This window comes from Diabrotica virgifera, chromosome 7, assembly GCF_917563875.1.
Source record: "Diabrotica virgifera virgifera chromosome 7, PGI_DIABVI_V3a".
NCBI lineage: Eukaryota > Metazoa > Arthropoda > Insecta > Coleoptera > Chrysomelidae > Diabrotica > Diabrotica virgifera.
Genome location: NC_065449.1, coordinates 68,537,970 through 68,563,138, shown reverse-complemented (window position 1 = coordinate 68,563,138; position 25,169 = coordinate 68,537,970). Strand labels below are relative to the sequence as shown.

Sequence of the window (25,169 nt, the reverse complement as noted above, 5' to 3'; positions counted from 1 at the left end):
AATACAATGAAAATATATCATAATAATCCATTGAAACATCTGCATATCATATAATCCTTCTCTCCCCTATCGTACTTAAACAATAATTATTTACTTACTTAAGTATCATTTGTTTAAGTAACCGTAGCCCACGTAGCGAGAACCAGAAGGTAATTTTAGACGGCATCTGATATGCTCGTGAAGAACCCTACTGGTTTGTCTTAATTGTGCAATACTTAAAACAGTACACCATAATGGCCAATAAATAAGTGGCCTGAAAACGTTACCAAGCAAAACTAATGTTTAGTTATATAATGATCACGCTTCTGTTAATAATTTTAATTTTTATCAGTGATAGCTAAACAATTCAACAATGGATACATTTTGAATAATTATTTTATTCTCCTATTCATTGCGTGACAATTGAATACAGATTAGTATAGCATGCTCGAAGGTAATTTGAAAATGTCGAAATGATTTTTAAGATTATTTCAAAGATTTTACGTTAGTTTACACGCGCAGACTGAAGGAATATTCGATTTCAGTGGATTTTACTTTCAACACGTTTTACTTTCTGGGAAGCTTTTACTTTCTTTAGACAAACTTAGCACCTAGGTGTTTAGGTCAATAAAATAATAGGTAAAGTTTGTATAAGGTACATTCCATGCCAAATCACTCAGGCAAAAAATTTTGGATCTCCGATTTGTCTGAAAACTGGTAGGTATATAGCTTCTGCGAGACGTAAAAATAAGATATTTAAGGTCAAAAATCTTCTTCTTTTTTTCTCAAAATGTCATTTTATGCGATTTTACAGTGATTTGGTATTTATTTAAACATATTTGCTTTTTCCATCGTAAAGTATGAATGAAAAACATAATATTTGAACAGAAGGGACTCAAAAATGTCATTATCTGGCATTATAACAAGTAGTCCAGAGAAATAAGATTTTTCTCGTGACACATCCCCCTCCAGGCCGAAACCAAATTTTTTGAGTAGTATGGACATCTATATTATTAACCTATATGTTTCCTGCAGCCGATTTTGATGATATACATAGTTATAAACAAATGAAGATCAAAAAACGCTAAATTTTCGCTTTTTTCGTCTATTACCAAAAAGTTAAGCACTTTAAACAAATTTGAGTGTAAGAAACTCATAAATCGTATAAAAAACTTCAATATGGCGTTCGCTGAATATGTCCATCCTTATTGGTTGCTTAGAAAATTGCAAAATAAATCATAAATTTTGAGTTTTTAAAAATATTCATAACTTATGTAAAACTTAACTTGAACCTTCTTATTTATTACACGGAATGCTGATACTTCTTGTACTTAAATTATATTTTAAATTTCAAAGCAATTGGTCAAATAGTTTAAAAGTTATTTAATTTGTTTATCCCAAATTCATTTTTTTTGCAACACTACAAGTCAGAAAATTATGAGGCTACAATCATACTTCGGACAGTTTATGAAAGAAGAACATTTATAATATTACCATTATTAAAAATAAATGACAAAAAATAATTTTAAACAGTGTAAAATTATTTTGAAAAAACATGTCGATTTTTGCTTACTTATAAACAATTAGAATAACTTTTTAACCGTTACCTGTAGAAAAATTATTTTTTCATGTTTAGAAAGACTGAATTTTTATAACATTTAGAAAGAAAAACAACTGTCCTAGGACAATTAGGGACAAAGTTAGCCCCCCCATTTATTTAATTCACATGTTTTTGCAAAATAATTTTTTCAATATTTATAATTATTTTTTGTAATTTTTTTTAATTAAATTAATACTGTAAATTTCCTTCTTCCATAAACTATCCAAAGTATTACTGTAGCTTCATCATTTTCTGACTTACAGTGTTGCAAAAAAAATAAATTTGGGATAAACAAATTAAATAACTTTTAAACTATTTGACCAATTTCTTCGAAATTTAGGGTATGAATTAAGCACCATAAGTCTCAGCATTCCGTGTAATAAGAAGGTTCTAAGTTAATTTTTACATAAGTTATAAATATTTATAAAAACTCAAAATTTATGATTTATTTTGCAATTTTTTAAGCAACCAATAAGGATAGACATATTAAGTAAACGCCTTATTGAAGTTTTTTATACCGTTTATGAGTTTCTTACTCTCAAATTTGTTTAAAATGCCTATTTTCTTAGTAATAGACGAAAAAAGCGAAAATTTACCGTTTTTTGATCTTCATTTGTTTATAACTATGTATATCATCAAAATCGGCTGCAGGAAATATATAGGTTATTATTATAGATGTCCATATTACTCAAAAAATTTGGTTTCGGCCTGGAGGAGGTTGTGTCACCAACAGGCTATTTTTTTTCCTTATTTCTCTGAACTAAAGTTATTTTGATTATAAACAAGTTTTTGATCAAATTTTATATTGCAGAAAATGTTAAAATACCGTTTTTTCCATTTTCCTCCATTCCCAAAATACATCATCATCGATTTGGCTGAAAATTTGCCCACAGATAGACAAAATGTAGGTTTTTAAGTGGTTAAAAGGATATGAATTATATTACAATACCAAAAAAGTTACATGCAGTAATATTAGACTCAAAATTATATTAGTCCAGTCGGGATAGCGACCAGAATAGCGGAGTTTGGACAAAAATACGGTCTAACAATGAACGTAAAGAAAGAGGAAGAATTTTATGAGAATATCGAAAACTCAAAGAAATATCGAGAATCTTTTCATAAACGGCACCAATGTCGAACTGGTAGACGAATATGCATATCTTGGAACAATGATCAACTCTACAAATGAATACTTTCAGGAAATAAAAATCAGAATAGAAAAGGCTAGATCAAATTTTAACAAAATGAAAAAAGTGCTCTGCACAAGAGATTTGAAGTTAGAGCTAAGAGTTAGGTTGGCTAGGTGCTACATTCATTTTCTTGATTTTGTTTTATGAAATGGAAGCTTGTACCTTGAATGCAACATCAATGAAAAAACTGCAATCATTCGAACTGTGGGTGTGCAGAAGAATTCTAAAAATATCGTGGACAGAACACATCACAAACAAAGAGGCTCTGAGAAAGATGCATAAAGAAATGAAAATCTTAAATACCATAAAAACAAGAAAATTAGAATATCTAGGACATATTACACGTGGAGAGAGATACCTACAACTTGCTCCAATTGATTATCCAGGGAGAGATTCAAGGAAAAAGAAGTATAGGGAGACGCAGAATCTCGCGGCTACGCAATCTAAGAGAATGGTACGGATGTACATCAAATGAACTTTTCAGCGCAGCCGACTCTAAAGTTCGAATAGCTATGATGATTGCCGTCCTCCGTCGTGAAGATGCCATTCGAAGAAGAAGATTTTATACGGAGCCTACACTAAACTTGTTGCACAAAACAATAGAAGGAAAACATATTTTTGGGAAAATAGGCTGGTCGCTTTTAAGCTTTTGGTGGAAGCGTTTAATGCAGGACAAAATAGGTACCTATATTTTGTGTGCTCATCTGCCGTCTTATAACGTTTGCCGCATAGTTTGTTTTTGATTCCCGGGAACGTAAAGAAATCACACGATGCTAAGTCAGGACTGTATGTAAGATAGCCCACCAAAGTGATATTTTTGTCTTCAAATACCCGTTTACCGGTTAGAGCTATCATTGTCCTGATGAAAGAGGTTGCGACGGTTCCGGTTGTTTTTTCAACCTTATTTATTTGAAAAGGTACCACGCTCTATAATTTGGTTCCTACAGAAAATCAAAAAATATGCAAAAACACGTCAAATTTATTTGTGAGGGGGACATTTTGTAGACCAGTTTTTAGCTACATTGCATCAACTCTAGCGGAGGCGGACACAACCCCCACAATCTTTAACGGAAAGGGGAGTTGAGTGATACCTTATTTTAAAGGCTGTTCAACTACCTTTTCAAAAATACCACTCATGGACTCATTACTCCAAAAAATTTTGGAGTTCTAAACTCAATACTAAATATGCTTACGGTTTGACTTAATTTTTCCAAAAATATTCCAAAAAATACTCCAATACTCCAAAAAAATTCAATTTGGAATTCAATACTCCAAATAAAATTTTGGAGTTCTAAACTCATCACTCATGTTTATGCTTTCACTTAATTTTTTCCAAAAGTACTAAACAGAAATATAATTTATGTAATATTTTTGAAAAGGTGGTTGAACGACCTTTAAAATGAGGTGATACTCAACCCCCCTTTCCATTAACTTTGGGGGTCGTGTCAGCCCCCGGTAGAGGGTTGATGTAATAGGGAATTTGCATAAATTTTTAAATATTAAAATGATATTAAAAACATAAAGTAACATGATCTTAAAACGCTTGCATGCGAAAAAACAAATATTTTTAACCCGTACGCTAATTACGACGCTTTGAAAATGCTATAAAAATCAAATATCTTAGGAGGCTCTTGAACGTCCTTCTATTGGTTCGACGTCACGGGCCACAGTCAACGGGGCGTGACCGGGCTAGCAGTCGGAAACAACGCGATTAGGGTAGGTATCACGGGTTTATTACATTTTAATCGTCTTTAATGGAAAATTCCTAGGTATTATTTATGTTCATCTTATAATTATAATAAGTAGTAGTATTATAATAAGTAGTTCCCCAATCAGCTTAGTTTTAAACTGAAATTGATAAAGTTAAGTGCTACTTTGTAAAGAGTTTAAAACGCATAATATGACGGACGAGGGTTTTTCAAAAGGTCAATCTGACTAACTTACCTACCGTTGATGTCTTCATGGTGGCAACTTTTATAAAAAGTACTGAAAGCTATTGTATTGGAGAAATGCGAGGTGTCAAGGCAAATAAGTAAGAGTTATTAATAAGCATGTTTAAACCGTTTATAACAATAGTTTGGTACCATTATATTATAGTATACGGTTTACCCCATGAGTTTGATCTACCTACCTCTAATCGAAGGATTTCGTATATCCTGGAAAAGATTACGGTGTAATTTGCATTATAATAAAGATTATATTTTATTGTAATGTTTATTAGTACCTACTGGAGCCTTTCATTATTGTGTTCAAAGCCATCTGAGAAAAGATTATGGTGATTAGCATACGTACCGATAGAACGTGTACATAGCCAACAATATCCTTCTTTACAAAGTTAATAATACGCATAAATAAGAAGAATTATTATTGTAATTTTACAAGTTAATATCTTTTTTCATCTCAGCTTATACTTACTCCGCATCCCTCGGTAGACCGCAAGCTATAGTAGAAACCCGACTGTAGACCGCATACTATAGTAGCACCAATACTTTTTAGTTACTCTTACTTTTATTACTAAAAGTTTTGTTTATTTTTAAGTTACTTGTTTCTTCTTTGTTCTTCAACACAAGAAACGACAAAAGTAATTTCATAAAAAAGAACTTTTTAATACATGTCAACAGAGATAAAATGTTAATATTTTGCCTGTCACAGAAAAAAATAATTTTTGCCACAGAGTAAAACAAGATATTTCAACTATATTATTTATCTATGGGCAAACTGCATTAAATGCAATAGTCCACCGAACGGGCAAACGATACGAGTGGCCTGTGACGTCAGACCCCAGCTCTCGCTTTTGAAGTTGTTTGAAACGGAAATTTTAGGCGCGGAACTTTGATCAGATGTTGTACGTACACTATTCATTGTTTTGAATATGACATTTTAAAACATAAATTAACAATTTTATGCAAAAAAATTTTTTAGTGCAAGTTCCCTATTAGTTGAAAACTGGTCTACAACATATGTTCCCCTCACAAATAAATTTTACGTGTTTTTGTATATTTTTAGATTTTCTATAGGGACCAAATTATAGAGGGTGATACCTTCTCAAATTGACACTCTGTATAATTGAATATGTCACAAAACCAAATTCACTATAAACATAAACATATATCGGAAAAAAGCATTTTTATTAAGCCAATGCATAATAAAACTTATTACTTTAGTTTGATATATTTGTACACAAGAACTAATAAATAGGTACATAATCAAATTTTTCACATTTTTGTTAATTTACTCATAGGTTCGGTTAACTCGTTTCTCCAACCACATACGGTTACGTACGCATATTAAACATGGTAAAAAGATCGGATATAAATTAATATATTACATTACTCAATACATTACTCATTACACATTACTCATTACTCATTACATTACTCAAAAAAAGCAAACAAGTGAAGTGCAGTGTTAAAATTAAAACATCACAATTAGAGAAACTACAACAGATGGTCAAAGAAAGTGGCACTTTGTTTAGATAACTCAGAAGAAGCAACCCATGATTACTGTAATGGTATTCACGGTCAGTCATGGTCTCGCTATTTTTCAACGACAAGAAGTAAGAGAAGAGAAAATTCAAGTGATATAACGCGATCGAGGTATCTATGCAGCATTCCGGATAGATCGAGGTTATTTAAAATATCTTGAAAAAAGTTTTCATTTCATTTATTGTATATCCCTAATTATTATTAATATCTCTTTAAAGTATAATAAATTACACTGCACCTACAAAAGTCGACATTGCATTGTATATATGGCTCCACAATATCGTTATACGTCCGGTTTTAAAGTAGTTAGTTAATAGAAAAAAAAATTTTGCTTGTTAGTGCAGTCACTGAAGGTTTTCACCTCCGATTTCGTTAAACCTCCATCAATTTTCATGAAAATTGGTGAGTAGTTAGATGATACCTCAAGGAACAAAGGTGACATGATGCCAATTTGCGCTTTTACCCTGGGGGTGGATGCCACCCCATCTCGGGGTGAAAATTATTTTATTAAAAATAATACTATAATTCGATAGAGGGACAAATTCTAAGCAAAATTTGTTATATAAAGTTATTAAGAGGAATCAGTAGCGATCAACAGGTAGCGAAGACGCGTTCCAAGATTGCGGCTATAATTTTGAATATTTTTTCGAGATATTTGGCACACATATTCGTAATATAATAAAGAATAGCGTTACGGAGCCCAATTTGAAAAATATATTAATATGTGGAAATTACTCTGTAATTAAATACAATATTTAAAAAACGAGCCTGTACCGCCATTAAGAAGAACAATAAAATACACTTTCTTCAAATAAACTTTTTTATCCGATGCCTAGATTTTGTGTCATTTTGGAACTACTAATGAAATAAAAAATTTTAGTAGTTCCAAAATGACACAAAATCTAGGCATCGGATAAAAAATTTTATTTGAAGAAAGTGTATTTTTTTGTTCTTCTTAATGGCGGTACTGGCTCGTTTTTTAATATCGTATTTAATTACAGAGTAATTTCCACATATTAATATATTCTTCAAATTGGGCTCTGTACCGCCATTCTTTATTATATTACGAATACGTGTGCCAAATATCTCGAAAAAATATTCAAAATTACAGCCGCAATCTTGGAACGCGTTTTTGCTACCTGTTGATCGCTACTGTATCACCTTAACATACGAGTAAATCAATACTTTTTGATTTATTGAAGATCAAAGATTTTATTTTTTCGCAAAAAAATGCATGTTTTAAAGCTATTTTTCACGTATAACTCAATAACTATAAGCTTTTGCAAAAAAGTTATTATTACAAAAATTAAAGAATAAAAAATTGAATACACTACTCACTAAAATAACTAAACTGTTGTTAATTCAAAGTGAGTTATGGGTAATTGAATGTATATTTTTTTCGACGAGTACTGAAATCTAAGTATTCAAGCTTAAAAAACGGAAAAACGATATATTTTATAAAAAATACCTGCTAAACACTTGTCAAAGCACTACAGAATACCTATCAAATGAGGACCAGAAGAAGTTAATAGCTTTAAAATTAAGCAAGTTGTGATGAAAATAAGAGAACCCTTTCGAATTTTTTAGGAAAAAGTGAAAAATAAAACATGCCATTTCCAAAAAATTATAATTTATTGTAATCCTTACAATAAAGTTTTTATATTAGCATAAGTAATCATTTCAACAATTTGGACCGATTTTAGATGGAGAGGCAGCTCTGAAAAATCTATTTGAATTTAGATTGAAAAATTTATTTAAATCTATTTGAAGAGGAGCAGTTATAAAACTTAGATCTATTCGGTGCAATACTCAAATGAACTTACAACTCAGAATCAAGTTCATATAAAATGTTATGGATAGTTGTAGGTGTGTATCATGTATTACTATTTGGATGTAAAACCTAGATCGAAAAGGTTAATATGAAGAACAAATTAGAAGCCTTAGAGATGTGGTCATATCGTAGACGACCGTAGAATGCTTCAAATCTCATGGTAGTCGTAAAGAACCGCTTGGATTGACATGAAATTTGGCATACACATAGCTAACAAGTCAAAGAAAAAAAGTGATATTGAGCCGATATGTGCTTTTGCCCCGGGGGTGCTTTTCACCCCCTTTTGGGGGTGAAAAAGTATTCGTCCAAAGTAAGTCCGGAAATTGATAAACTGACTAATTTTAAGTAACTTTTGTTCTATAGAGTTTTTTCACTAAGTCAATACTTTCCGAGATATTTGCCAGTGAATAAGTTCATTTTTTCAACAAAATAACCACACTTTTAGACGGTTTTTTGCAAATAACTCAAATAGTACGTATTTTTTCGAAAAACCATTTTTATTAAAAATATAGCCTGTAAAATTTTTTAAATGGAATATTTTAACGTGAAATAACAAAAAATGAAGCACATTTCGGGGAAAACTCATTATAACTTATTTAAAGTGTTTAAAAAAAGCTTCATTTTTTTTATAAAAAAAATTCTAGCATCAAAAGTAAACAAGTTACGCTCAAAATAAAGTTAGTCCCTTTTTTTTTTGGTAAAAAAATCGGGAAAATCACCCCCTAATTAGTATCTCAAATGAACTTAATCGTTACGACTTCACAAGTTTCTTGACCCGTGTATGTATTGTTTATATGATCTGTAAGTTTCATCGGTTCAAAGTCCTTATTTTTTAAAGGGCTCTAGTTAAAAAGGGTTGAACCAGTCACTCATCACGAATGTATGCAAATTTAGAAAGACCAAATCTCAATCAATTTTTGTCTAACAGAAAAACAAAAAAATACATGATATTTAGAAAAGCAATGCGGCCTTTTTTTGTTTTCCGAGATTTTTGGTATCTCTAACAACTTTTAAGTTATTTTGAAAAAATACATATTTTTCAAAATTAAAATTTTTAAAAATTTTATTTTAAAACCAATTTTTTTCCAAAATAAGCACTTTGAATCGATGAAACTTACAGATCATATAAACACAACATAAGTAAAATAATTTGTGGAGCGGTAACGATTAATTTCATTTAAGTTGCTAATTAGGGGATGGTCCTCCCAATTTTTTTTGCCAAAACAAAAGCGACCAACTTTATTTTGAGCGTAACTTGCTTAAATTTAATGCTAAAAACTTTTTATAAAAACAGAAATAAAGCTTTTTTTAAATACTTTAAAAAAGTTGTAATGGGTTTTCCCAAAAAAGTGCTTAATTTTTTGGATTTTTCACTTCGAAATTTTCTATTTGAAATTTGGTGAATAGGAATCTATTTTTCATTGGCTATAACTCTGGTTTTACGAGGTCTAGAGACCTAATGCGAACACCATTTTTTTACTTTTTTACAGGCTATATTTTTGATAAGAACGTTTTTTTCGACAAAGTACTTACTTTTTGAGTTATTTGCGAAAAACCGTCTAAAAATGTAGTTATTTTGTTGAAAAATGAACATATTCACTCGCAAATAACTCGAAAAGTAAAAAATGAATAACCATTTTCAATTTCGTTGCAAAACGAAAATACAGCTGAACCATATTCCAGTCCAATCAGAGAGTGCTGCAAGCACCTCTACCGGTTTCGAAACTTATTAGTCTCTCATCAGGAGGCACATATGCTGCTCTCCCTGATCCAACCAAAACAAACCCCAGCGTGCAGTCCCGAATTGCAACGAACGAAATGGCATAGATGCCCTAGCGGCAACTGCTAGCAAAAGACTAAGTTTTCACTCTAATGGCATATAGTATATTCCACCAGAATGAAAACAATTTTTTTTTTTTTTTTTTTATTTACATTTACTCTGTGTGGAGTATGAAGGGAACCAGTCTCGTTGGAACTTTACCGCGCTGAGCAGATGGGACGTGAATTGTAAATTGTAGAATTCCCTCATCTTCCTTAGTCTCAGCATCCGTATGGCTTGCAAATTGTAGAAGCCTCGGAGGTGTAACCAGAGAAGGTTCCCATTGTTTTCATTCTGGTGGAATATGCTATATGCCATTAGAGTGAAAACTTAGTCTTTTAACTCGAAAAGTGTTGACTTGGCGAAAAAGCTCTATAGAACAAAAGTTACTTAAAATTAGTCAGTTCATCCATTTCCAGACTTATTTTAGACTTATATTTTTTCACCCCCAAGAGGGAGTGAAAGTCACCCCCAGGGCAAAAGCACACATCGGCACAATATCACTTTTTTTCTTTGATATGTAAGCTATGCGTATGCCAAATTTCACGTCAATCCAAGCGGTTCTTTAAAATTTAGAGCAAAAACCGTGAAAGAATCGACTATGGGTACAGAAGTGTTAAACAGAATTCGGCAAGGCGAAGGGAACTTGACGAAGATGATAATAAAGAGAAAACTTAACTATCTGGGGCATATTATAATGAGAAGTAGCAGATACTGGATACAGCAGTTAATACTCAACGGAAAGATCGAGGGAAAAAGCGGAATTGATAGAAAGAAAAATGCATGACCCTGAAACATTCGTCAATGGGCTGGCTTATCAGCAGATGAATTATTTATTACATGCCGAGCAAGATCGAGATCTAAGTAAGACATCAAGCCAACAACATAAGTTGCTTGTGCTGGACATCGAAGTAAGAAAGCGAAACTAAACTACAAGATTGTAGAAGATCACAAAAAATCAAGTGGTGGATGTTGAAAGGTGAAGCTTAGCATATTCATGACAAAACTAGTAGAAAAAAAAAGAATGTGTGTACTTTGTACGCACGTAAGAAGTTATACTTCTATTATATGATTTCAACGAAATCAATATACTTTAAACAGTTTACTTATATTTAATTTAAATAATAAACTAATTTTAATACTTACTACTTTCCAAAAATTTTCATTAAAACAATACCAAAAATTAAAAAAATAAAAGAATAAAACACACAAAAACACATTGAATAATGCCACAAAGAAATGAGTTCTGAACAATAATTGTTGCAAAATTCTTTAACTAAATACGTATTTTTTGAAAAAATAGTAACTTGCATTGGGGATCGAACCCACTTCCCGTCGATCGAAAATCAAAGTGCTTTCCCATTGCGCCACCTTCGCGTATCTGTCATGTGGGAGCATACACCAACTGAACGTTTACACCATAAACTTTTGACAGTTGTTTATTACTTTTGTGGAATTAAGGGAATATTTTGTGGAATAACAATATATTAGGTGAATATTGGTAGAAATTTTGATGGTAATCAAATTATGTAAATCAAAGCATTACATACCATTTTGGTAGGTTCATTTTAAATTTTCCAAATAGGTAGGTACCTATGTAATTTTTTATTAGGATACTGAAACATTTACAATTATTACATACCAGTCGCTTTTAAAAACTGTTTAAAAAGTCACTACAATTATAAACTTGCTTTTTTCTCTGCCACCACAACAATAAAAACTAATATACACAACATTTGTTTATCCATAATCTCCATATTGAACAATTATTGACAGATGATTTTAACACCCAATCAGATCCCGTATAACGTTTGAGCGACTAATACCATACTGTCGGTGTGCGCATGCGCCCGGGAAAATAAAAATTCACCCTCGTGTCTAAAGAAGTATAACTTCAAAAATTTGTTGAAATATGGAAGGAAATTCTAAAATAATTTGAACGAATATGACCAGTATGACTAGAGAAACTGCTAATGAAATACTTGTAAAACCTCAGCAAAGAAGTTTGAAGATAAAAGATTTGGTGATGGTCAAACGAAGATCAAATAAACTGGGGTCAAACAGTGGCAAGAAAATACATCAGACAAACAAAGATGCATTCAGTAGGATTAGGGTTGGTTTGATGAATTGGAAAAAAACGAGTGGTGTGTTTTCTGACAGAAAATTCCAATGAACTTGAAGGTTGAATTCTATATATATATATATAAAGGGTTGTCTACAGCTAATGCCGTTTCCCTTCCGTCAGCCAGGACTTCCATTTTTTTCGATCTTCCCAGTCTCCGTCTTCCAATCCTTTCTTAGACATGGCTTCGTCGACTTCATTTTTCCAAGATCTTCTAGGTCGTCCTCTTCTTCTCGTTCCTCTTGGGCTCCATTCTGCAACCTTGTTTATCCAAGTGTTTTCTGCTCTGCGTACGTGGCCGTACCATTTCAGTCTTCTCTCGTCTATATATTGCAGGGCATCTTTTTCCACTTGCATTCTTCTCCTTATCTCCTCATTTGTTATTCTGTCTCTTCTGGTAAGACCACAGCATCTTCTCCAGTATTCCATTTCGGTTGCCAGAATGCTTTTTTGGGTTTTTTTGTTTATGACCCAAATTTCTGCGGCATATGTCATGATGCTTCTTACTATTGTTTGGTATATCATTCTTTTTGTTTTTCCCTTGATGTTTTTATTCCAGATTACATTATGGAGTTGTCTGATGCAAGATCTTGTTTGTCCCAATCTACTTTTTATTTCTGCTTCTGTTGTTCCGCTTTTCGACATTATAAAGCCCAAATATTTAAAATTCTTCGTTCCTTTTATTTCAACTTGTTCTTCTACTTCTAAGTTTTTTACGTCTTCTTCCGATATTACTAAGTATTCCGTTTTCTTCATATTTATTTCCAGGCCCACCTTTTTGTGTTCCTCTTTTAGTTTTCTTACCATGTAACTGATATTCTCTTCATCTTGAGCCATCACCACCTGATCGTCTGCGAAACACAATGTGTAGAGATAATCGTCCCTTATCGGTATTCCCATACCCCTACACTTTGTCTTCCAAGTTGTTAGTGCGTGTTCTAAAAATATTTTAAATAGAGTCGGTGACGTTGGGCATCCCTGTAGTAATCCTTTTGTTGTTTTGAAGTTAGCAACTACCTTGTTTCCGATTTTTATATTTACTTCATTTCCACTGTACATGTTTTTGATTGCTTGTGTTAGGTTAGGTGATATCCCTATTTTAGTCATTGCTTTGTACAGTTCTTTTCTTGGCACGGTGTCGTATGCCTTCCTAAGGTCTATAAACGCCATGTGTACATCTTTGTTCTTAGCTCTTTTTTTCTCTATTGTCTGTTGTATTGTATGGATATGATCTAGACATGATTTCCCTGCTGTAAAACCTGCTTGTTCTTCTCCGATTTTACCTTCTATATTTTTCTCTATTTTGTTCCTGAGGATCCTGCCATACAGTCTTCCCATTGTAGCGATGACGCTTATCCCCCTGTAATTTTCGCAATCTTTTCTGTTACCTTTTTTGTATATCGATGTTATGTAGGCTTCCTGCCATTGTTTAGGGATGTCCTCTTCATTTATTGCTCTTTCCATGATTCGGCATATCATTCTTCTTAATTTCTGTGTTCCGTATTTGATTAGTTCCGCCACAATTCCTCCTGGTCCTCCAGCTTTATTGTTCTTCATGGAATTTATTGCTTCTTTCATCTCTTTGTCTGTTATGACTATTTTTTCTTCCTCTGTGGTCATTATTTTTTTTCGTCTCCATCGATGCTGAATTCTGGTCTTTGCTCTATCAGTAGATTTTTATAGTGGTTCTCCCACTCGTCGTCTGGTATGTATTGTATAAAAGTTTTCTCTTTCCTGTTAGTTCGTAATGATTTCACAATTTTCCAGGCTTCTGAACTTCTTGTTCCTCCCATATTCTGTTCTATACTTCTACATGACCTTTCCCATTGTTCATTTTTTTCTTTCGTTGTAATAGCCCTAACTTCTCTGTTCTTATCTCTATATTTACGGAGGTCTTGTGGATCTTTTGTGCTTAGGTATTTATGGTATAGTTCTTTTTTTTCTTTTATTTTCTCTAAGGTGTCTTCGTGGAATTCCCATTTGTAATTTTTATCTCTTGTATTTTCTATTTCTCCTATCGCTTCCAGACCTGCTTGTATTATGCTTTCTCTTATGTATTCGTATGTACTGTTGATATTCTCCTCAAAACGAAATTCCACTAGCTTCTGATCTAATCTTCTTTGGTACAAGTTTCTTATGGAGTCGTCCTGAAGTAAGTGTATCTTCAGTCTTTTTTCTGTTGGTAATTCTTTATGTGGTTCTTGGTTACTCTGTGCACTTTGGTGTACCCATGGTAGTTCTAATCTTGCTATCAGTAGTCTATGGTCGCTGCCGCATTCTGCTCCTCTTTGTACTCTTACGTCTCTTATTCACAAAATTCGCAAAAAAAAGGTTAAATTCTATAAACTGAAATAAGACAAGCTATGATGTACGGAAATGGATACTAGGCGGTTAAAAAGAAAGAGCAGCAATGAATGCATGGGACAGAAATGAGAATGCTTAGACGGATCAGTGGTCTGACAAAAAGGATACAATTAAGAATTGGTATGTTAGGAGAAGTATGAGGATGGCACCAAATGAGAGAGCATAGAGTAATAGAGAACGAAGAATTCCTGGGAGAACTAGGAGAGGAAAACCAAATAAGACTTAGGGGGAGACGATTATGGACATGAACTTTTATCAGGATTTAAAACGGTGTATGTGGGAGTCAGACCAAGAACAAAGAGATGTACAGGAGTTCAATTTTAATACATCTATGAATATAAAAATTAAAGTTCTGAACAACTCTAATTGATCTTCTAAAAACCAACAATAAAAATATTGTTCGCTAATAATAAAAAAGAAAAATTTCTTTCCAGTCGTCTTTCACCTCTTTTAACATAATGACCTAATTAATTGTTACCTAGTAACCCACTTGCCACGTGTGGGAGACATATGTTATCCTAAGGCTATATCCATAGGATTTTTTATCCATCTTTTGGATTTTACTATGATTTTACAAATATAAGACTTTTAGTCTATTTTTAAAAGGTTTTTAACTTTGTATTTTTGGGTGGCCACCATGTTCTTGTAACACTGATGATGCTCTTGTTACAGAGCGAAAACGTTTTGTTTCTATGTTTGTAGCCCTATAGGGGCTTTTTAAACTAATATACCTTTTACCAGGACAAATTTTTTTTTTTAATTTCACTTAAAAATTTCTATTTGACTATGTAATTTTAAAATTTACTTGCTTTTACTTAATTCTATTATTATAATATCTTATTGTATTTTAATGAGTAGAAAAAACATCATTAAAGTAAAATTAAATCAAAATTTTATCCTTGCAAAAACCAAACTTATTATAATGTCATCAAGCCAATTAGCCAAAACACACATAACTTCTTTGCGTCTCGTTATTTCTTAGATATTCACCGCAGGCATGTATTTCCTCATAATTTAATTTCGATTACTGAGATGACCTTCGCATAGTAAAAGTCCAAAAACTATTTCCTCAAGGTGAAGTTTACTTCCTATTATCTGGCCATTGAGAGGTCATTAACAGTTTTTAGCATGTATAAAAATAAATCATCCGCTTGCAAATGATTTGTCATATAATCAAATATATAAAAAGAAGAAATAATAATTTTTTAGTGTTTAAAAAAATGTATTCTTAATGTATTATGTTCAAATTATAATGTTATATTAGCGAGTAAAAGAAACACTGTTTTTTTTTATGTTAAAACAATTTTTCAATTATTCATCCTACTGCCAGTGTTATTTCGCCGGTCCGGAAGAAGAATGACGTAACTCCAAAAAGCAAAATTCTTCAGGAGAGCAAAAAAACGAATTTTAAATATTTAAAATAGGGATTAAATGATGAGTCATCTTCCAGGAGCATCAGTATGGCGTTTATTCGGCCGCATATGAAATGCCTCCCGAAAAAGGGTTTCTTACCTGTCACTAAAATGGTCACATACGAATTGCCTCCCAAGCATTAAATAAATTACAAGCTTCTAATCTTTATGTGAAGGTGAGACGTTGCCACATCTTCGTCCCTTTTTAAGTTTTTGGCAAAATTGGTATTTTGTTATTTTAGTTTCAACCTTTATGTATTAAACATTATTGACACTAGGCGGTATTTATAAATTTCAACTAACTTATACATATGCAATTAGTGTTATAACCATTATAATATATTTTATAATAACCATTATTTTTGGTTAGTAATAATTTAACAAAAAATACAAAAACATAATAAGTATTTTATAGATTTATTAAAAATAACATCACAAAAAACTTATTTGGAAAATATTACAATGTGTATAGAAATATAAAATTATAAAATATTTTTCCCAAATTTATATGATACTACTTTGACAAATTCTAATCTATTTATTTTACATTCTCTTAATTCTAAAATTTTTTCATTTAGAAAATTTATTTTTGCTGTACTTTCCGCAACAATTTTTTTTTTGGTCGAAACAGAATTCATTTTAATGTAGGTATTTATTTGAATATGTAAAATTATATCAATAAAATTATTAATGTTAGGATGAGGGCAGTAGAAAGAAGAATCATACTTGGAATGAAAACTTTCGCATGGGTTTGTGGTTCTTTGTAAGGATGAATAGTGTTCATCCCAAACTTCATCCCTTTTTCACATCCCTGTGTTTTCACAAAGGCTTTGCAGATTTTTTTAGTACATGTCCACCGTTTTACAGTATCTTTGGCCATCATTTTTTGAAAACCGAATGTAAAACGATCAATTGATAGTAAAGGTTTGCCCTTTTGACTGACACTTATCGTTGATTCCATTATTTTGGATGTTATGACAAACACAATTTGATCTTGAAATCGACGAACTGACAAGCTTGAAATGACTGATGCAGGAGCTAATAAACTTTCAAGAATTTATACAACATTTATGCCTGGTTGCACCAACAAATCTTAAGCTCCAGCTTAGCCCAGCTCTGCTTCTAAATAGGGCTGCTTTAAGTCTAACTTATTTTGCACCATAATTTTCGATTTTTATCGATCCAATCTACGTGGCAATCCATAGTGACAAGCTGAAAATTAATCTCAGACTCAATGGTGTAACGCTTATATTTCGTAAGCTGAGCTTAAATTACGTCTTAAGCTTAATATTTGTTGGTGCAACCAAGCATTAGCCCATTAGCACAATTTACAAAAGAAAATATAAACAAACAAAAAGATTCAGGTAAAAGTACCTATTCATGGAATCGTTAAGAAGAGATTAGAATCGGAATTGGAATTACCCAGAGAATAAAAACAAACAAAAAGATTAAGGTAAAAGTAGCTATTTATGGAATTATAAAATGGAATTATAAATATGGAAGAGATTAGAATCGGAATTAGAATTTCCCAGAAAAGCTGGATATTAGATTTTCGGGTCACAACTTTCTTTTCTATAAAGAAATATGTCGTACTGTGAAATATTTACGTGAAACAAATTTTATGTACACTGCATTAAGAATTAGAAAAATGAAAATAGATAGATACTACCTATTTAATTTATGATTTGGCAACATTGTGTCATTATACACAGATTAAACAGACAAAATATCAGCATAAATAATTAACGAAACGGAGGAATTTCGATTGTACCTGGGAGGCATTTTATGTATGAAAATATTTACCTGAAAAATTGGGAGGCATTTGGATAACGCCGGCTTATTCTTACAACAATGGCTATTTTCATCCCTATTGGTTCCAATTTCATTATCTTAATTTACTTACTTACTACTTACTTAATCACTAGACCCACTGATACATTTCAATGTTGGTCCTATCTTAATTTAATCCCCCCATTTTCAACCATATCTACTAGTTCAGAGAAATAAGTAAAAAATATCCTGTTGGTGACACAACCCCCTTCAGGCCGAAACCAAATTTTTTAAGTAGTATGGACATCTACATTAATAACCCATATGTTTCCTGCAGCCGATTTTGATGATATTACATAGTTAAAAAAAAATGAAGATCAAAAACGGTAAATTTTCGCTTTTTTCGTCTATAACCAAAAAGTTAAGTATTTTAAAGAAATTTGAGAGTGAAAAACTCATAAATCGTATAAAAAACTTTAATATGGCGTTCGCTGAATATGTCTATCCTTATTGGTTGCTTAGAAAATTGCAAAATAAATCATAAATTTTGAGTTTTTATAAATATTTATAACTTATGTAAAAATTAACTTAGAACGTTCTTCGGAATGCTGAGACTTCTGGTGCTTAAATCATACCCAAAATTTTAAAGCAATTGGCCAAATAGTTTAAGAGGTATTTAATTTGTTTATCCCAAATTAATTTTTTTTTGCAACGCTATAAGTCAGAAAATGATGAAGTTATACTAATACTTTGGATAGTTTATGAAAGCAGAAGATTTATACTATTAATTTAATTAAAAAAAAAATAAAAAAAAATTTCTGAATACTGCAAAATTTTTTTTGCAAAAACATGTGAATTAAAAAAAAGGGAGGGCTAACTTCGTCCCTAATTGTCCTAGGACAATTGTTTTTCTTTCTAAATATGTATAAAAATTCAGTCTTTCCAAATATAAAAAAATAATTTTTCTACGGGTAACGGTTAAAAAGTTACTCTAATTGTTTATAAGTAAGCAAAAAATCGACGTGTTTTTGCAAAATAATTTTACACTGTTTAAAATTATTTTCTGTCATTTTTTTTAATTAGGTCAATAGTATAAATGTTCTTCTTCCATAAACTGTCAGAAGTCTTACTGTAACCTCATAATTTTCTGACTTACAGTGTTGCAAAAAAAATGAATTTGGAAAAAACAAATTAAATAGCTTTTAATCTATTTGACCAATTGCTTTGAAATTTAAAATATAATTTAAGCACCAGAAGTATGAGCAACTCATGTAATAAGAAGTTTTAAGTTAATTTTTACCATAAGTTATGAATATTTATAAAGACTCAAAATTTATGATTTATTTTGCAATTTTCTAAGCAACCAATAAGGATAGACATATTCAGCGAACGCCATATTGAAATTTTTTAGACGACTTATGAGTTTCTTACTCTCAGATTTGTTTAAAATGCTTAACTTTTTGGTTATGGACGAAAAAAGAGAAAATTTACCGTTTTTTGATCTTCATTTGTTGATAACTGTGTATATCATCAAAATCGGCTGCAGGAAACATAAAGGTTATTAATATAGATGTCCATACTACTCAAAAAATTTGGTTTCGGCCTGGAGGGGATGTGTCACGAGAAAAATCTTATTTCTCTGGACTATACAGTTGCGTCATTGTGCATCTAAACTACCCTGTAGTGGCTTAACAAATAGTTACAGTTATGTCGTTTTTGTATCATCTGCATACAGTATTTTAGAAGTTAATTATGCAGTACATAGAAATTTGCAGTTACGTCATTGTTCTTCCTGGACGGCGATTTAGAGATCTTAAAACATCTTCCCCGTATGTTTTAATCACGATTGCTGTCAACATTCTTCTTCTTCAAGTACCATTTCCATTAGGTACGGAGTTTTCGAAGGTACGAAATGTCGGAGAGACTGCTCTCACTTTTTTTGGGCTGCAATCAGTCATTTCATTTAGTTTTTGAAAAGAGAGCTCACTATTCAATCCAGTTAAACAAGTATTACCAAAAAGAATCACGTAAGTGGGGCTTCAAATACTGTGCTGATCAAGGGCTCCCCCAGGGAGGGGCCAGGTGGGGCCATCGCCCCCCCTGAGAATTTGGCGAAAGCGTGTAAAAAATATTTAGCTCTCTCTTACTTTATATTATAAAATAAATTCCATATTAATCATAATCGCTCACGAGATATGCCAGTTTAAATGTTTTTTTTCTCAATCCCTTATCCCTTCTGACTGAGACGCATATGTTTGGATGGAACCGCATCGTTTTCGGTGCGCATCCAGTTGAACAATGAAATAGGTCGGCTGAACGGCCGATCTGATACGTCTAGTAGTACGGTAGTGCTCACAATTTATATACTGTTATTCATAGAACTTATATTAACGTGTTAAAAGTGTTTTTTGTGCAACGTGTAAGTATTATATAATATACTTTATTTCTCACTTGACCTTACATAAAATAGGCTTATTTTTACGAGGTAGTTATCTATTGTGTGTAAAGGTAAAAAATACTTTTTTATGAATTAAAATAACATCATTTGCGTCTATGAAGTACAATTACAATATTTATTTCAAAAATTGTGCTTGAAGTAATAACATTTTTTATAAGTACCCTTCCTACTTTAAGAAAATAAGTTATTCCTGTATCGCAGTTGAGATATTCAACTGTGCAAGGTAGGTATTTTAATCTACAAATTTTAATTAACTTAGATGAATTTTTTACTTCTCTAAAAGGTTTTAAAAATATTTTTCAATGCAACTAAATTATCCATTTGGTCTTATTCTGTCCATTTATCGGCCTACTCCCCGGTTAAATGCGTTAATTTATTTGACACCTAACACTTAGCTGATTGAATGCATCAATTTAATTAGCCTACTGTATTTGTAGAAAAATGGACATAAGGAAGTTCTTTAACAAGCCAAACAAGCGGCTGAAAATTGATGATGGATCTGACATACCGAACAGTACCGAAAACAGTAGTATAGTATGCAGTCAAAATGATTTAGCTGTAGCAGGGCCATCTAGCTTGGAGTCAGCTGTATCCGCCTCTCAAAGAGAAACTAACGTTGTAACGGCCACCGCATCGGATAATTTTGCGATTGTTGAAGACAGTTTAAATTTGGATGTTGGGAACTACCTTGATACTAATAAAATTTGTAGCTTGAACGATCGCTTGAAATTTACTTTGTTAACAAACCCATGGAAGCCAGATAAATGTTACAATTTCAAGTATGATATTGACGATGGCAAACGACCATTTATCCATGAATGGTTAAATACGTACCCCTGGTTAGCTTATTCAAAAGAAGTTAAAGGTGGGCTATGCAAGTTGTGTGTACTGTTTAGGCCCCGCGTAACCCATGGTAGTTATCAAAGCGGCTTTATAAATCGCCCATTCACCAATTTCAGAAAGTTTCATGAAAATGCGAAATCGCATATGAACTCTGAATGGCACAGACAAGCATCTGAAAACTCAAGTAACTTTTTATCTGTCATGAAAAATGAAAAGAAAAATGTTGAGTGTCTTGCAAATTATGGTTTGGCCAAGCAAATTGAATCGAACAGAGCGAAACTAAAATCCATTGTTTCTTCAATTTTGTTTAGTGCACTACATGACTTACCATTAAGAGGTCATACCAATGAGGATTCTGTGTTCAATAACCTTTTACATTTTAGGAAAGAAGCTGGTGATTCTGTTTTAGAAGACCATCTGAAAAATGCGCCGAAAAATGCAATGTACATTTCCCATAGGACACAAAATGAGATCATTGATTTATGTGCAACGGTTTTAAGAGACGAGTTAGTTACAAAAATCAATGATAATGAAATATTTTCCATTTTAGCAGACGAAACAATGGACATTACTGGTACAGAGCAACTCTCTCTGGGCGTGAGATATTTTGATAAAAGTGAAAATTGCATCAGAGAAGACTTCCTTGGTTTCACCCCATTGAAAAGTTTAGATGCTGAACATATAGCAAATGCTATTACTTTAACATTAACAAATTGGGGCTTGAACTTGGAAAATGCAGTTGGCCAAGGATATGATGGTTCTAGTACAATGGCTGGGGAAATAACTGGAGTACATAAAAGAATAACTGAGAAATACCCAAAAGCTCTATATTTTCATTGCGCCAGTCATCGGCTAAATTTAGTAGTCAATGATTTAAATGACATACCACAAATCAGGAATACAACTGGCACAGTTAAAGAAGTTATAACATTTTTTCGGCAGAATGGCCAAAGAAGGGCAATAGTGGGAACTCTTCAAAAACTATGTGAAACCAGATGGACCGAAAAATATAAAGCAATTCGAAAGTTTAGTGAGCAGTTTGTTAGCATCGCTGAAGTACTTCAGACTCTATCGACTGAAGGTAACCGTGACACAAGGCAGAAAGCTTTCCAGCTTCATTGCGCAGTTACAAATACAGCATTTGTGATATGTCTACATGTGATTGCCAAATACTCTGCCAAGTTAGAAATCGTTACGCAAATGTTACAAGGTGTCAGTGTAGATATTTTGAAGATATCAAAACACATTCAGAAGGTTACTGAGCTATTCAGTTCAGACCGACAAAATGGAGAAAAAGAGTTTGATAACATTATGGCAAATGTTGAAACAACAGCAAACAAGCTTGGAATCGAGCTCCATTTTCTTGCCTTATTTGGATTCTTTGGTTCAATCGTTGAAAGATAGGTTTTCAGATAGAAACAAACCATCATTTGAAATTTTCAATCTGCACCCTAAAATCATGAAAGATCTTTCTAAGGAAGATTTTGAAAAGTCTATTAACAATATAAACAGCACGTATTGTGAATTGTTAGACAACTTTAAGGAGCAATCAATTCTGTGGTTCGACCTTTGGAAAAACACGGAGATAGATGCCAAAGCCTTGGAAAAACTGAACTTAATAGAGGTTCTTGAGCATGAGCATGCCTGCTTTTTGCCGTCAGTAGCAAAAGCCATCCAAATAGCTCTTTGTCTGCCACCAACAACTTGCACCATCGAGCGATCATTCAGGTAACTAACTATAATTTTATTACGTTATATTCTTATCCATGTGTTTCAGTTCTTCTAAAACTTACATTACAATATAACAACCTCGATACTTTTTTACAGCACTCTCAAACGTGTGAAGACCTGGATAAGGAATACGATGTCGAACAATCGTCTAAGTGGGCTATGCCTGTTATCTGTACACAGAAGAAAAATAAAAGAAAATAAAGAAAACTTCATGCAGAAAGTAATTGATTTATTTGCGATGGACACCAGAAGAATTCAATTATTATTTAAGTAACATTTTACTGACACTAACCGTGTTGCGTTTTAAACAGCAAAACAATTTTTCTTGTATTTTTTGTTTCAATACCCTTTGCCCCCCTGAGGAAATATCCTGTGGGCGCCCTTGGTGCTGATTGGTATCTCGGGATTCAGCTATGACTGTTATCATAAAATCGAAATTTATTATCTCGAGGTTTTTTAGGTCGCTGAACACTAATATTATTATCATTACTATTATTATTACAAAATAAGTAAGCGTAGAGGAGCAAGCTCCTATTATGCCTAAAAACAAAGAACTATTTCATTATACAATTAATACCAAACTTTAAAGTTATGATCAAGATGGATAACAAAATTATAGAAATAGTAGATAATGCGGTCCTAAAATAATAATGTCCTATTATAAATTAAATAAAGAACAATCAAGTCTATTTCTTAATATGTTTACACTAGGTGCCGATATGGTATCATGGTCCAAGTTATTCCAGGGGAAATTTTGTGCTATTTTGTGCCAGTTTCTCCCCATTTTTGCTTTGATGTCGTCTAGCTGTCATTTTTGTGGTCTTCCTCTACAACGACTGTACTCGCATGGTCTCCAATGTACAATGTTTCTCGCCCACCTTTCGATGTTTTGTCGTGCCACGTGTCCTATCCAGTTCCATTTCATTTGTGCAATTCTTCCAATTACATCTTCCACCTTCGTCCTGCTTCACAAGTTCTCATTTCGTATATGTTCACTAAAAGATATTCCTAACACAGCTCGTTCGACCGCCCTCTGTGTCTGTGTCGTTCTCAATCTATTGGCTGATACCTCTGTAAGTGTCATCGTCTCCATTCCGTAGGTCATAACTGGTAGAATACCTACAACTGTTGAATACTCTTTTCTTTAGATTTATTGGTATCTTTTTGTTTCTCAACACATGACTGAGTATTTTGCTGCTGTCCAAGTCATTCGGATTCTTCTAGTTATTTCTGCCGTTTGATTCTGTTTGCCTAGTTTGACCGTATGACCCAGATATACATATATTCCGGTTCAGTGACCTCAAAAACTCGAGTATAAAAATTGAACTTATTTCCATGATTATTTCATTCATAGGAGATTCTGACAAATAGAAAGCTACAGAAATCTAAATTAAATCGATAATTTTTGATAATTTCCCGTCGTCAAGTATATTACGTCATATGCCCTTCGTTGCTACGAAAAAATACATTCAGTGACATTATTGACAATTAATGTTTTAAAAATTATAAAAGTGATGACTTTCAACCGTCAAATTAATATTTATAACTGTTTGTTTAATTGTACTAATTTGTACTTAATATAAATAAATTAAAATAAAATTTTGGTTTTCAACAGTTTTATTCATGAAAGTATCGCAACAAATTGCACTCGATCTCTAAAATTAATATAGAATTTTTGCCCTCGTGACACTTTGACATAATTTCGGCTCGTGAAATTAAAACTGTCAAAGTGTCACTCGGGAAAAATTCAATAATTTTAGAGCTCTTGTGCAATTACTACTGATTATTAGGCTATTGATTATGTTCAAAATAAGAGTGCTAAAAGGAACTACAACGTTAACGGGATTTTATTGTCTCATATGGTCAATGGAGCTCTAAATTTGAAAAAAAAAAACGTGGAGTGCTACCATCTAAATGGGTGCGTTTTTGATAAAGGGGTGAATTAGTCCCGAGGTATAGTGTGAATTAGGGTGAGTTCTATGCACATTTGGTACAAACGCGTCTACAGGAAAATTGTTCCAAGTTAAATTTACTATCTAAATATCACATTTTTAAAGTCAAAAATATGTTTTTTACAAAAATATATTCAAAAGAAAAGCAATAAAAAACACGAAAGAAAGCAATTTTGTTTCTTGCCCCATAACTTTTTTCCACGGGGATATGGGTATAGGCATTGCTATAGCGAAAAATAACGTCCGTTCTTCCTCTTTAGAATGGAGTTAGGAAAAAGTTTCTAGGATTCATAGTTTCTGAAATAGAATTTTTCAAAGTTCACCACTCACAGTATTTGTGGGCCATTTTCCCCATTATTTCGCAAACATTATTCTGTAACTTTTTTCTACGCATCTCTAGGTATATACAATCAATGGTAATAATATATACAATAATTATAGCATACCTTGAGAGGATAGGCAAGATAATAGATGATAGTTGCGTAGATTGCGGAGTAAGCGACACAGCAGAACATTGCGTGTTTGAATGCAGAAAGTTTAATGACGAAAGAGCGGAGCTACATGCAAAAGTAGGCATCTTAGGAGCAAACAATTTTATGGCCATAGTGACAAG

General features: G+C 32.4%; 2 protein-coding genes across 3 annotated transcripts in view; one reads left to right on the top strand and one right to left on the bottom strand.

Annotated features, from left to right (window-relative positions):
• Window positions 1-25,169, bottom strand: part of LOC126888381 (uncharacterized) — a 267,032-nt gene that overhangs the window by 133,818 nt on the left and 108,045 nt on the right. The window lies entirely within an intron of this gene.
• LOC126888380 (uncharacterized) lies at window positions 22,236-22,934 on the top strand. The gene is made up of 2 exons (XM_050656575.1): window positions 22,236-22,601; window positions 22,701-22,934. Exons 1-2 carry the CDS (start codon window positions 22,333-22,335, stop codon window positions 22,876-22,878), a joined length of 447 nt encoding a protein of 148 aa, XP_050512532.1. The 5' UTR covers window positions 22,236-22,332; the 3' UTR covers window positions 22,879-22,934.

What these genes read in the sequence shown, in the direction of transcription:
- LOC126888380 (XM_050656575.1), top strand. Translation starts at nt 22,333, where the DNA reads ATGAAAGATCTTTCTAAGGAAGATTTTGAAAAGTCTATTAACAATATA. An exon ending in ACCATCGAGCGATCATTCAG is followed by an intron (nt 22,602 to 22,700) that starts GTAACTAACTAT and finishes ACTTTTTTACAG; the next exon opens with CACTCTCAAACGTGTGAAGA.